Genomic DNA, 15,119 nt, shown 5'->3' with positions numbered 1-15,119 from the left:
GACCTTGTTTATGGAAAACTGTTTATATTTCTATTACATGGTTGCAACTTGCTGAAAATGGTCCACAATGTTCCTGTCATCTTGACTATTCGAAGCTAGTGCAGTACGCCACAGGGTGTTTTTGTCTTGGTCAAGGGCTGTCAAGTCTGCTTTCTTAGGGGATCGGCCTGTAAGTAAGCATTTCACTGTTAGTCTACACCTGTTGTTTATGAAGCATGTTACAATACAATTCGTTTTGACTATAGCCAGAACACACAGCCAGCAATTTTAGGTAGTCTAACATGCTTCATCCATGCAGTAGATGGCGCTACTACGTTTAATTTTGAATGGTTTTATATTTTCCTTTGTTGCTGACACTGCCTGTCGTCTTCTTGATCACTTCCGTAATGACGTTGGAGTCGACAACAAATAAACAAATATGGCTGAATCCAGCTCGGCTATGTACTTTGCTGTTAGCAATATACCTGCTGCCTTTCGATCTGCTAACCTTCGAAACTTTTTTAGCCAATTCATAGAAAGCAATGGTTTCTTGTGTTTCCATTACCGACATCGACCGGAGGTTTTGAAGGAGTCCGAGGGCACCCAAGTCAACATGTCAGACCATACAAGAAGAGACACGCCGACAACAGAAATGCCATCCACAGATGTCGAGGAGGAGAGTGGTTCTTCGCCGAATAGTATAAAAACATGTTGTTGCGTGGTATCGGTACCTTCAAATGAGGCGGCCAGATTGGTCAAAATGTACGCGGGGAATCAATGGATCGACTCGAAGGGTAACTGGCTTGCGAAGCGTTGTGTGATAAGAAAAGTAAAAGTATCACCTCTCACAGGTTAGTATGTATTTGGAGTCATTAACACTATAAAAGCTGGGCTTCGAGGGACTCCCTTTAAGCCACATTCTAACGGTCCAATAAATAGATGTCCTATGATATCGGGAAAATTATGTTTTGGTTGTGTTTATGAAGGTGTCTAACGTCAGAATACGAAATATATACATATGTTTAAAGACAATATAATGTATTAGTTTGTTAGTGTAGGCCAGGGATCAACTAGATTCAGCCGCGGGCAGACTTTTTTTCTTGAATAGATGGTCACGGTAGCCGAAGCCGGCAGATGGCGATATTGATCTGGTATTGATGGTTTCATCTTACCGTCCAAAAGCATAGACTTTGTATGCAACCGGCAATACACTGGTATCCCCGTGGACCGGTTCGTACTAAAACATTTTTACATTCAGGCTGCAAATGCGTCGATTTCCTCATTAACTATATTTAAATGGTGAGAAGGATGGAAAATGGGGTTCCATAAAGAAAGCATGCATATTTTACGTTTTTTCTTTCTTTCACCACGTTAGGACCCGTGTGGCTCAGTTGGTAGAGTATGGTGTTTGCAACGCCAGGGTTGTGGGTTCGATTCCCACGGGGGACCAGTATGGAGGGGGGGGAAAAATGTAGGAAATGTATGCACTCACTACTGTAAGCCGATCTGGATAAGAGCGTCTGCTAAATGACTAAAATGTAAATGTGTTCAGCCAGGGGTAGACTGCTGCATGTTGATTGGCTGAACGCAATACTTACTAGCTTTCCTAGGCATTAGCCACTTTAGCATGGTGGTGGAAAAGGTGTTTCAGAAAGCATGCATATTTTACGTTTTTTTCCTGCCTTCTTGCCATTGAATCTAGTTAAGGAGGACATTGAAGCCTTTGCAGCCTGAATGGAGAATTTTAAGTATGAATCGGTCCACGTGTATGTGAGTGTATTGCTGGCTGCATACCATGCGTTTGGATGGATTTTTTTATTTATACTAGGCAAGTTAGGTAAGAACACATTTTTATTTACAATGACGGCCTACACCGGCCAAACCCGGATGATGCTGGGCCAATTGTGCGCCGCCTTATGGGACTCCCAATCACGGCCGGTTGTGATACAGCCTGGATTCGAACCAGGGTGTCTGTAGTGGTGCCTCAAGCACTGAGATGCAGTGTCTTAGACCGCTGCGCCACTTGGGAGCCCCCAGAAGATTAAATAACTCAATATCGCTATCTGTTGGCCGTTGGACCAGATAAGGGGGGACATTGTCCAATCAAAAACGCATCTTTTCACCAATGGGTAAAATAATGTTAATTGTGTAGATAATAGGCCTACTCTAAGAAAACCAATGGTCCAAACCTCACATCTCTACCATAATTTGTTAAATGATTTGAGTTTTTAACCCTTATAGGATGGTCAAAATTAGGGCAGCTAAATCAATGGAGGCCACAGAAAAAAAAAAAGTGGCCACAAATCATGAAAATAGCATCAAGTCAGACTGGGAATTTTTTTTTCCAACCCATCCTACTTGGATGTCCAACTGCAGTCCAAAAACAAAGTAGACAACCCTCAGCCCCTGAATGACATTTACATAGTTGGATGCCAACCGCCATATAAAACTAATGCATAATTTAATACTACATCCACTGAAGATTTCCCAAGCAGTTCACTTAATCCTTGCTGTTCAACCCCATTACTCCTCAAATGTAATAACAATCGAACCCTTTCCCTCACATATTTCCGGTACTTAAAGAGAACATGTTCCACTGTCTCCATCTCCTCCTGACAATGATCACACCTCCCAGTCAGATGTTTTCCTACCAATTTCAATGCACTATTGGAAGGGAAAGGGGGATACCTAGTCAGTTGTACAACTGAATGGATTCAAATGAAACATGTCTTCCGCATTTAACTAAACCCCTCTGAATCAGAGAGGTGCGGGGAATGTATGAAGTTAGCTATGTTTTATAGGCTCCTCACTACGACTAAGCCAATTTGAGCATCATTCCCATTTGCCAATGCTAAAATCAATGTCATCTATATCTATGTTTTAGCAAGCTAGTTAGATCATTTTGTCTCGCATGCCAAAAACGCAGCCATGTTTGACACTTCGCGGCCACCGAAGTTTGACAAAGAGCAGTCAATTTACATACACCTTAGCCAAATACATTTAAACTCAGTTTTTCACAATTCCTGACATAAAGTCCTAGTAAAAATTCCCTGTCTTAGGTCAGTTGGGATCACCACTTTATTTGAAGAATGTGAAATGTCAGAATAATAGAAGAGAGAATGATTTATTTCAGCTTTTATTTCTTTCATCACATTCCCAGTGGGTCAGAGGTTTACATGCACTCAATTAGTATTTGGTAGCATTGCCTTTAAATTGTTTAACTTGGGTTAAACGTTTCAGTTGGGTGAATTTTGGCCCATTCCTCCTGACAGAGCTGGTGTAACTGAGTCAGGTTTGTAGGCCTCCTTGCTCGCACACGCCTTTTCAGTTCTGCCCACACATTTTCTATAGGATTGAGGTCAGGGCTTTGTGATGGCCACTCCAATACCTTGACTTTGTTGTCCTTAAGCAATTTTGCCACAACTTTGGAAGTATGTCCATTTGGAAGACACATTTGTGACCAAGCTTTAGCTTCCTGACTGATGTCTTGATGTTGCTTCAATATATCCACAATTTTCCTTCCTCATGATGTCATCTATTTTGTGAAGTGCACCAGTCTCCTGCAGCAAAGCACCCCCACAACATGATGCTGCCAACCTCAGGCTTCACATTTACATTTTAGTCATTTAGCAGACACTCTTATTCAGAGTGACTTACAGTAGTGAATACATACATTTCATGCATTTTGTATTTTTTTTTGTACTGGCCCCCCGTGGGAATCGAACCCACAACCCTGGCGTTGCACACACCATGCTGGCGTTGCAAACACCATGCTCTACCAACTGAGCCACAGGGAAGTTGCCTTTTAAAATTGCGTCACCTGCTGACCCATTGGTGCCAAATATCATTCCCCCATTTGACATTTCCAATACGCAGTATCTGTGGAACAGGCATGAGTTTCTTGAATTAAATAAGTTGGGACTCTTACCTTTTACAATACAAAAATAAAGATTTCCTTTTCAAAATATTACAGATTTCCCTGGCATTAATAGAAAAAACAGAAATGGACATTTTACTATCACAGTGACTATATGAAGAATATTAAACTTGTATACGTTCACATGAACCGGGTTCTCACAAAATGAAACGTTCTTACTAGTTGCAAATAAAAACAGTCCTTTGCACCATGCAGGTGGTAGACCTAAAGTATATTTTTATACAATTGCAAATAATTGTGCCATAGATTGGTAAAACAAATAGCCATCAAGCTAACATTAAGTGAATTTCCCTGCCATAAAAAAAAAATTGATTCACACAAATAATGCTCTTTCCTCAAGAAATACGTTTTCAGTTGCAAATAAATCAGTCCTGCACCATTCACTTGGTAAATCCAGTAGTCATCAAGCTAGCACAAATTTCCCTTCCATTAACAAAAGCCTTGACTCCCGCAAAGTATGCACTTTTCCCCTCTTTCCTTGCTCTCTCAATCATCGGCCACAGACTATTCCGAGCTTCTTTGTCAACTGCTGTCATGAACCTCAGGTTGTTGTTCTTTAAATAGTCATTTTTCTTTGCACTTTTCCATGTCAGATCCCTCGCTGTCCTGGAGATGAATCTCATGATCAGTGGTCGTGGTGGCTGGTTCTCCCCATCTCTCAGCCTACCCAGGCGCTGCACTACATCCAGAGAACCTGCAACAACATTTTGCTTGTCCTCCGGGACTATTGCCCTGCAAATGTCCTTCACTTTTGTTTTGATGTTCTCGTCAGCTCTTTCTGCGATTCCATAAAATTCGAAGATTCCGACTATACCGGTCAGTCTTGTTTACCTTTGACTCCATTTCAGTGAGTTTCTTCTCCTGATTTGCAACCTGAGTTTTCAATGTTGCGTTCTGCTGCTTCAGAGTATTTACTTCCTCAGCATTGAAATCAATCGCTTTCTCCAGGTTAACGATGCTGATGGTGTTCTTTTTCACCAAGTCCATGATGTCATCTGCGCTCTTTGATTTTAGCTGCGAGGATGCGGATGATGTTGTCCTGTAGCTGGCTCAGTGATGGTTCACTTCTCAACTTCTTTGGAAGTTACTCCTTGGTTGGGGTATTCGGGTATGAAATCACATTCACCCCCCTCTTTTACACTGCAAGCATATGAATGAGTTTCAGCAATGCCTCTTTTCTCCTTGGACGTTTCAACATCCATTATCTCAGCAACAGTTTGGTTATGTCCTGACTCCATGCTGCTAGCTCTGAAGATTTTAGCTCGCTAACATTTGCTAAACACGCTGAAACTTTGATAGCTAGCTTATTCGTTGGAAATCATCCCCCCAAAAATTCCAATGGCTTGATTAATTACAAAATGTATCAAAATAGCTACATATCATTTTTTTTACATTTTGCAACTACAGCCTAAAATTAGAAACTTTGATAACCCTAAAATTGTTCCTCAGCTAGAAATGTTACGCCCTCTCATGCCGCCATATTCAGCGCCCCACTCAGGCCTCTTGCTAAAGCTCCAACCTGAAGATCACTGGCGTCATGATTTTACCTATCCCCCCCCCAGAGTTCCCAGTTGTCTTGAAAGCACCATTAAGGCTACTTGACGGGCTTACCATTTTACTCATCTTTTTTCTCAAATCCAGAGGACATTAGAGGTAAAATAGATATCGATTTTGAGACTTGGCCTGTAGTATTTTCATGTTTTAGTATACGCTGTTCATATTAAATGTGAAGTTTGTTCTTTTTCGAAAACTTTTTACAAAAACAAGCGTATCTTTGTGAAATACCAACGGAGCACTGAGCGTACCCCAAACTTTTTACATTTAATTCAGTTATACATGCTAATATTTCTATTTACGACCGGCGGAAACCAAATGGAAGACGACGACCACAAAATGTAAAATCCTATAAAGGATGTCAGAGCTTGGTGCTTATCGGTTGTATTAGGTTAGGAAATCCGACTTTTTGGATATAATTTTGATGAAATGTTAGATACTGAACATGAAGAATCATATTTGTCTTGGTAAAAATGTATTTTATAACATAAGGAAGTGAAATTTCATCACTAAAGTGTGTCACCCTAAGGGCCAGAACATAATTACAAATAATTTGTAGACTGAAAATTGACCGCAAGAAACCCAAACATACTGTATATAATATTTTACTAAAACATAATCATTTCAAACCTTACTTACATTTGTATACCATCACATAGGCTATATACAGTACCAGTCAAAAGTTTGGACTCACCTACTCATTCAAGGGTTTTTCTTGATTTTTACTATTTTCTACATTGAAGAATCTACAAAGTAGCCACCCTTTGCCATGGCAGTTTTGCACACTTGGCATTCTCTCAACCAGCTTCATGAGGTAGTCACCTGGAATATGCATTTAAATGAACAGGTGTGCCTTGTTAAAAGTACATTTGTAGAATTTCTTTCCTTCTTAATGCGTTTGAGCCAAATCAGTTGTGACAAGGTAGGGGTGGTATACAGAAGATGGTATTTTACCAAATAGGGCTAAGTCCATATAAGGGCAAGAACAGTTCAAATAAGCAAAGAGAAATGATAGTCAATCTGGAAAATTTCAAGAACTTTGACAGTTTCTTCAAGTGCAGTTGCAAAAACCATCAAGTGCTATGATGAAACTGGCTCTCATGAGGACCGCAACAGGAAAGGAAGACACAGAGTTACCTCTGCTGCAGAGGATAAGCTCATTAGTTACCAGCCTCAGAAATTACAGCCCAAATAAATTATTCTCATCTCAACATCACCTGTTCAGAGGAGACTGCGTGAATCAGGCCTTCATGTTTGAATTGCTGCAAAGAAACCACTACTAAAGGACACCAATAATAAGAAGAGACTTGCTTGGGCCAAGAAACACGAGCAATGGACATTAGACCGGTGGAAATCTGTCCTTTGGTCTGAGTTCAAATTTTAGATTTTTGGTTCCAACTGCCGTGTCTTGGTGAGACGATGAGCAGGTGAACAGATGATCTCCGCATGTGTGGTTCCCCACCATGAAACATGGAGGTGGTATGATGGTGCTTTACTGGTGACACTGTCTGATTTATTTAGAATTCAAGGCCCACTTAACCAGCATGGCTACCACAGCATTCTGCAGCGATACCCCATCCCATCTGGTTTGAGCTTAGTGGGACTATCATTTGTTTTTCAACAGGACAATGACCCAAAACACACCTCCAGGCTGTGTAAGGGCTATTTGACCAAGGATTTTCTACATTGTAGATTCTTCAAAGTAGCCTCCCTACTTTTGGAAAGTAGGGTGGCTACTTTGCTGCATGAGATGACCTGGCCTGCATGAGATGACCTGGCCTCCACAATCACCTGACCTCAACCCAATAGAGATGGTTTGGGATGAGTTGGACCGCAGAGTGAAGGAAAAGCAGCCAACAAGTGCTAAGCATATGTGGAAACTCCTTCAAGACTGTTGGAAACGCATTCCAGGTCAAGCTAGTTGAGAGAATGCCAAGAATGTGCAAAGCTGTCAAAGGGTGGCTACTTTGAAGAATCTCAAACACATTTAACATTTATTTTAGATTTATCACTTTCTTGGTTACGGCATGATTCATGTGTGTTATTTCATAGTTTTGATGTCTTCACTATTATTCTACAATGTAGAAAATAGTAAAATAACGAAAAACCCTTGAATGAGTAGGTGTCCAAACTTTTGACTGGTACTGTATATCAACAAGGGAAGAAATGTAGTTTTGTGAGGAAATCACCCAAAAGTAACTCCAAATAGTTTCTGAAGGATTCAAATTAGGCCACAGTGCCTTCAGAAAGTGTTCACAACCCTTGACTTTTTCCACATTTTGTTGTTACAGTTTGAATTTATAATGGATTAAATTGAGATTGTGTCACTGACCTAGACACAATACCCCATAATTTCAAAGTAGAATTTTTTTTTTCCAAAGTAGAATTTCAAATTAATACAAATAAAAAGCTGAGATGTCTTGCATCAACCCCTTTTGTTATGGCAAGTAAGTTCAGGAATACATTGCATGGACTCCCTGTGTGCTAATAGTTAACATGATTTTTGAATGAGTACCTCATCTCTGTACCCTACACATAAGATCCCTCAGTCGAGCATAGGGCTGGGCGATATATCGATATAAAAAATATCGATATATTTTAAATGTGATATGAAATTAGACCATTTCGCATATATCGATAGTTCAAATTTGCGCTTTGATCCTTGCTCCAAGCAAGCTGCAGACCCGGAGCTCTCTGCGCTGCTCCCCGCGCCCCGCCCCTCCTCTTTCATGCACAGAGGGGGGAGGGGCAGGAACAGACACTTCAACAAACATGGAGGAAGCAACAGCGTCTGCAACGGTGCGTTTTGAGGAGGAATTGGTTAGTAAAAGAAAAAGCATTGGCTCAGTAATTTGGAGATGGTTCGGATTCAAAGTATCAGATGAGCAACAAAATCACGTTATATGTAGGCAGTGCCATAAAAAAGTTACAGCCAGGGGTGGAAGCACTACAAATCTTTTACCACCTAAAACAGTGGCACAAACAGCAATACGAAGAGTGTGTGAAACTGCGCGCTGCAGAAGCCCCAGCCGCAAGCCGTCGACATCCCGAAAAAGCTCCTGCCCCGAAACAAAGCTCACTGCAAACTTCATTTTCCCGCAGTGTGCCTAATGTCTACCTCAAGACAGCATTACTGTTTATCAAAGTAAAAAAAGAGGGGGAAAATGTTGGAGTTGATAGTCTGTTTCTTGTGCAACTGGTTGAGGCTGTTCAGATAAGAAATTGAGTTAACAAAAAGCAAATGGTAATCTCAGGCTGATGTTTAAAAAACATTTTCTCAAACTGAGCACTTTATTTTGTTCTTTATTTATATATAATTGCTGCCCTTACTAGGGTTTGTCATATTTTATTATTTTGTAATGTTCGTTATTTGCATCTGTGGATTTGTTAGAAAGGAGAAGAAATCTGTAATTTGATTTTAATAAGCCATTTAAAGTTGTCAAAATAAAAATAAGTTGACTTCTCAAATATATATAATATTTATTTCAGAAAAAGAGGCCTATTTTATAGGCTATTTTTGTTTAAGATATTTTTATTTATTTAAATGTGCACCTTATGGAGCTTTGATTTCAAAAAAGGTACTCCTGTTGTTATACAGTGTTTATGTTTACATGTTATTGTTATTTGAACAGCTGAGCATTTAATCTGAACCAGGTGAAGAGCCCTGTTTATTATTTATTCTTTTGATTTTTCAACTGTTCACTGAAATAGCCGGTTTCAATAAAACTACTTGAGACATGTCATATCTGGCTTTGACTTTGACTGAACATTTGCTCTCACTTTGCGGAAAAAAATATTGGGATATATATCTTATATCGATATTCAGCCTAAATATATATCGTGATATGACTTTTGGTCCATATTGCCCAGCCCTAGTCGAGCAGTGAATTTCAAACACAGATTCTACCACAAAGACCAGAGAGATTTTCCAATGCCTCGCAAAGAAGGGCACCTATTAGTAGATGGGTAAAAAAAAAAAGCTGACATTTGAATATCCCTTTGAGCATGGTGACGGTACAGTATTAATTAAACTTTGAAGGGTGTATCAATATACCCAGCCACTACAAAGATCCAGGAGTTGTTCCTAACTGATAGGAGAAAACTGAGGATGGATCAACAAAATTGTAGTTACTCCGCAATGCTAACCTAAATGACAGTGGCAAGAAGGAAGCCTGTACAGAATACAAAATATTCCAAAACATGCATCCACTAAAGCACTAAAGTAAAACTGCAAATGTGTCAACAACAAAATCTTTGTCCTGAATACAAAGCTTTATGTTTGGGGCAAATCCAACGCAACACATCACGGAGTTGCTTACCAAGATGACATTGAATGTTCCTGAGTGGCCTAGTTACAGTTTTGACAAAAATGTCCTTGAATATCTATGGCGAGACTTGAACATGGCTGTCTAGCAATGATCAACAACTAACTTGAGAGCTTTAAGATTAAAAAAAAAAAGTATAATATGCAAGTATTGTACAATCCAGGTGTGTAAGGCTTTTGTAGAGACTTACCCAGAAAGACTCACAGCTGTAATCGCTGCCAAAGGTGATTCTAGCATGTATTGGCTCGGGGGGTTGAATACTTATGTAATTTTAGAATCAATTTCAATCCCACCTTGTAACACAACAAAATGTGGAAAAAGTCAGGGAGGGTGTATCTTGTCATGGGTTGTCTTGTGTATCAGACAATAGCCTGGGGATGAGGTCAGACATAAAACCATAAAATCTGCCTCTGTGTGCTATACATAAAATGTAATGAAACTACATTTTTATTTCAGATGAGGATGAATTCCCCTACAAGACAAAGTCTGGGCACAGGCGCCACGTGGCACTAACAGAACGCTTCACAGAGGTGGACCTAAAGGGCTTGCCAGAGCTGAACCCGCCTTCTCTTATGCCGGCTGGTAATGTGGGTACAACCGTAAAGGTATTCTTACAGCTTATTCAGTCATGCCGCCTACCCCCACGCCTCATACGCAAGCTGGGCCTCGCCTTCCCCAAGACAAGCTGCAATCGGCGCTATGGTAATGTGCCCTTCCAGTACCATAACACCAGCTTAGCACCATCTACTGAGGAGAGTGTCTTCACAGCTGGTGGGCATGAAATATCAGGTCCTGGTTGTGTGGTCCCTCCCTCAGGAACCCAGGGGCCCACTGACCCCTCAGGGGACCCTGAAATACCAGAGGAAGACGAGGATGCCCAGTCAAATGCAGATGATGTGAGTCTAAATTTGTTACTGTGTATACTGTAAATATCCTATAACCTGTGAGTTACAGCACTTGCTGTGTTAAGTTCATAAGGGAATCATGTTGAAAAGTGGAAGGGCTTAAAATGGTAAAAAGCCTGAGTAAAGAAAAATACATCTCAAGGTAGAAACATTTGAGTAGCTTACATAACAATGGCTGGGTAATATGAGAGTATTCTTGTTGCTGTGAACTCTGGCTTTACAGATGCATTTGTCATTTCTTGTATTGCATATGATCCCTGTGTTCTTCTGTGCTGTAGGACGATGACCGCTGTGAGGAGTGGGAGCGCCATGAGGCCCTACATGAGGACGTGACGAGCCAGGAACGCAGCAAGGAGCGGCTCTACGAGGAGGAGATAGAGCTGAAGTGGGAGAAGGGAGGCTCGGGCCTGGTCTTCTACACAGATGCCCAGTACTGGCAAGAGGAGGAAGGAGGTATGACAGGGGCTCCACTAGCCCTCTTAAAGATCTGCCCTTCTGATTTAATATTTCTGTCTTGTAAAATTCATAATTATACATTTCCCTCTAGTCAAATAGTGATTATTGTTTTTTCTCTCCACCTAGATTTTGATGAGCAAACTGCAGATGATTGGGATGTGGACATGAGCGTTTACTATGACAAAGGTAACCTGACTTAGCATGTTTTCCTTCACAATTCAGGATCTATAGCTGGGCTTCCATCCAATTTGCAACAGATTTTCATGTGAGTATTCTAAAATCTGCATACAGAAAATATGCTTGTGTTTCCACCAAACTGACTTGTTGCAAATACAAATCAGTGCGTGATTACGTGCGCACATTTACTTTTTCACTTAAGTTTTCATGTACTAAATAAAACATTGAATGTTTAATGTCTTTCCATCGCATAGTTTTGTCACATTGTTGCGTTTAAATAGCAAATGTGCCTACTCTGGTCTTGGCACAAGCCAACAGATACAGTATGGTTAGGCTAGTCTAAATGATGAGAATGTTTTGATTCGTCACAACGGCAGTCAAGCATCGATCATTATGTCACCGGAATAAGACCCTAAATATGTATTGGACCGGAGCATCAAGCTCAAGCACTTTCACCACCCTGTGAAGTTCATCATAAATGATTTTAATCTGTAGCCTAATTTAAACTTCATGGTTTCGAGCCGTAGTGGGAGGACCACACACCATGTCCTTGCGTGACTCCAAGTGTAATTCAATATTTGCGCATAAAGGCATTTCCACTGCCATTTCTAGCATAATTACATTTTACCAACACAAAAAGATCTCAAAGTCGAACGAACAAATTTATATTTTGGCATTTTATGAATTTATACCAAAAGTTCCTGTTTCCATCAAAGCTGTCGAGACTTTGCTGGCATAACTGGATGGAAACATGGTTGACTGATTTGAAATCCTAGTGGACTAGGTAGGCATGCTGTCTTAAGACATTTGAAGGAACATTTAACCTTTTATTTAACTTTGCAAGTCAATTAAGAACAAGTTCTTATTTACAATGATGGCCTACCAAGATGTAAAAGGTCTGCGGGGATGGGGGCTGGGATTCAACATTTAGGACGACACACACAAAGACGTGAGAACACGACATAAAGAGACCTAAAACGACAACACATGGCAGCTACACATGACAACACAGCATGGTTGCAACACAACATGGCAGCGGCACAGACGTTATTAGGCACAGACAACAGCACGAAGTGCAAAAAGGCAGTAATGGTGTACATAGAGAATGAATCTCGTGGGGGCCACTCTCTCCACACAGACGGGGGTGACATGGACTCCCGTGACTATGTCCGCATGCGGTATGAGAAGAGGCTGAGGGAGGGGCTGGAGGACCGGTCTGGAGGACAAGATCAGCCAATCGGCAACTTTGAGAAGTTCACAAAGGTAGGGAAGTCCTTGTGCCAATCCACTTATTAATAAAGCATTTATAATGGATTAGTAAATAGTTTATTTATTAATGATTACTCGATAAGATGTTTAATGTAGGTTTACTAATCATTAGTTAAGTCTTTTTGTGTGGCCTTATCTAAAGTGTGGGCAATTTATACTTTAAATGTTTTGAGTGAACAGTAATTTCTCACACAAAAAATGGACATGCCATTGGAAGACATTCCAGCAGTACTGGATGCTCCTTACCTTAAGTTCTCAAAATAGCCTAGAGCATATCAATGGTAAAACACAGGATGTTAAAGAACTACACTACATAATCAAAAGTATGTGGACACCCCCCCCCCTTGCTGCTATAACAGCCTCCACTCTTCTGGGAAGGCTTTCCACTAGATGTTGGAACATTGTTGCCGGGACTTGCTTCCATTCAGCCACAAGAGCGAGGCCGGGCACTGAAGTTTGGCGATTAGACCTGGCTCGCAGTCTGCATTCCAATTCATCCCAAAGGTGTTCATTGAGGTCAAGGCTTTGTGCAGGCCAGTCAAGCTCTTCCACACTGATCTCGACAAACCATTTCTGTATGGACCTTGCTTTGTGCACGGGGGCATTGTAATGCTGAAACAGGAAAGGGCCTTCCCCAAACTGTTGCCACAAAGTTGGAAGCACAGAATAGTCTAGAATGTCATTGTAGGCTGTAGCGTTAATATTTCCTTTAACTGGAAGTAAGGGGCTTGAAGCATGAACAACAGCCCCAGACCATTATTCCTCTTCCACCAAACTTTAAAGTTGGCACTATGCATTGGGGCAGATGGTGAAGCATGATTCATCACTCCATATAACGCGTTTCCACTGCTCTAGAGTCCAATGGCGGCGAGATTTACACCACTCCAGCCGACGCTTGGCATTGCGCATGGTGATCTTAGGCTTGTGTGCGGCTGCTCTGCCATGGAAACCCATTTCATGAAGCTCCCGACGAACAGTTCTTGTGCTGATGTTGCTTCCAGAGGCAGTTTGGATCTCAGTAGTGAGTGTTGCAACTGACAGATCATTTAAATGCGCTTCAAGACTCGGCGGTCTCGTTCTGTGAGCTTGTGTGGCCTACCACTTCGTGGGTGAGCTGTTGTTGCTCCTAGATGTTTTGACTTCTAAATAACAGCACTTAGTTTACTGGGGCTGCTCTGGCAGGGAAGAAATTTGACACTGACTTTCTGGGCAAACCAAGATTAGACTGCTCTTAGGAGTGACTGCAATCCATGCTTTGGTTTGGTAGAAAAGTCACTGCCGAGAAAAGCTTATGCTAGCATTTTCGGCCTGAAAACATTTTTACTCAGCATATAGTGTGTCTGAAGCATAGGTGAAATTGCCAATGGGGAATGGGGGGAATATGCCCAATTTTCAGGGGGGAGGGGGCTTTCCACCTATACTGTGTTTTCAAAATACCTCTCCGTATACTCATCAAGACATAAGTCATGTCAAACTGTGTAGAACTGCAGGAGATGCGTTTTAAAATGTAAAAAAATTATCTGCTTATCGTTCAACCATTATGTTCTAGGGGTCATTTGGAGACCTAAAGGTACTGTTGGAATGTCTATCAATACCTAGTACTCTTCTCATTTAATGGGCAGAATGTAACTGGTGTGGTTTGAATTCCTCAAAAGCAGGAATGGCTTTTTCCACTGTCTGGTACCTGGTACTAGGACTAGTACTGATCTTTTTATGTTGTCTAGGGTGTTGGTCGACGGGTGATGGAGAAGCAGGGCTGGCAGGAGGGAAAGGGCCTGGGTAACAGTCAGGCAGGGATTCCAGAAGCCCTGGAGAATGAAGGACAGCATCCCAAATGCAAGAGGGGCTTTGGGTGAGTGCAACATTTACTATCACAATAATTACAATGACGATTAAATCTATGGCCTTTAACTTGGATATGTACAGGAAGGTAACGGAAATTTGAAGGATATTACAAGTTATTCTTGTTGACATCCAGGGAAATAAAAACCCTGATTTACAATATGCTGTTTTGTGCAGGTACCATGGAGAGAAGCTGAGCACCTTTGTGAAAAAGGCCAAACCAGACTTGTTCATATCCACGGTGTATGATAAACCCAAAGACATAGACCAAGGAGACCCCTTATTGCGACGCAATCCCAAAACCAGCATGAAGTACAGAGGCTGGCAGCCAGGTGGCAGCATTGGGCCAAAAAGATGACAACACTGTATTTACATAATTTGATATTACTATTACCTCTTTCCCCATTAGAATTCATGCTTTGTTTATATTAAAGCATTTATCATACAATGAATTTGTTTAAATTATTTTGTCTCGTCTCCTAAATGAATTAAACATTTGTAAATTTGACCATAGTATGATTGAAACAGAAGTAATTATTTTAGGCAGTAGTAGTTGGCATGACCTGCCTTCCGCCTGCAAGAATAAGGTCGTGACTCTGGCGATTTTCCTTCAAAATAAAAGTCCCGCAATGACGGTAAAATGTTTTATACCAATGGTCGAAATTTGTAACATTT

General features: G+C 41.0%; 1 protein-coding gene across 2 annotated transcripts; it reads left to right on the top strand.

Annotated features, from left to right (window-relative positions):
• Positions 1–368: 368 nt before the first annotated feature.
• On the top strand, positions 369–14,896 carry gpatch3 (G patch domain containing 3). Of its 2 annotated transcripts, XM_029745415.1 has the most exons (8): positions 369–830; positions 10,252–10,497; positions 10,612–10,691; positions 10,979–11,153; positions 11,283–11,342; positions 12,472–12,596; positions 14,327–14,454; positions 14,622–14,896. In XM_029745415.1, the coding sequence occupies exons 1-8, from the start codon at positions 419–421 to the stop codon at positions 14,800–14,802; spliced, it is 1,407 nt and encodes a 468-aa protein (XP_029601275.1). In that variant the 5' UTR covers positions 369–418; the 3' UTR covers positions 14,803–14,896. The 2 variants fall into 2 exon arrangements, with proteins under 2 accessions (XP_029601275.1, XP_029601274.1); XM_029745414.1 differs by having other exon boundaries at positions 10,252–10,691.
• The last annotated feature ends 223 nt before the right edge of the window (positions 14,897–15,119 follow it).

Source organism: Salmo trutta, unplaced genomic scaffold, assembly GCF_901001165.1.
Source record: "Salmo trutta unplaced genomic scaffold, fSalTru1.1, whole genome shotgun sequence".
NCBI lineage: Eukaryota > Metazoa > Chordata > Actinopteri > Salmoniformes > Salmonidae > Salmo > Salmo trutta.
Note: the sequence above shows the minus strand (reverse complement) of the source record. Positions and strands in the feature narration are given on the sequence as shown.

Excerpts from the sequence above, each read along its gene's own strand:
- gpatch3 (XM_029745414.1), top strand. The coding sequence starts at position 419 with ATGGCTGAATCCAGCTCGGCTATGTACTTTGCTGTTAGCAATATACCT. Across the intron at positions 11,154-11,282 it reads CTGGCAAGAGGAGGAAGGAG|ATTTTGATGAGCAAACTGCA; the intron begins GTATGACAGGGG and ends CTCTCCACCTAG. Across the intron at positions 11,343-12,471 it reads GAGCGTTTACTATGACAAAG|ACGGGGGTGACATGGACTCC; the intron begins GTAACCTGACTT and ends CTCTCCACACAG.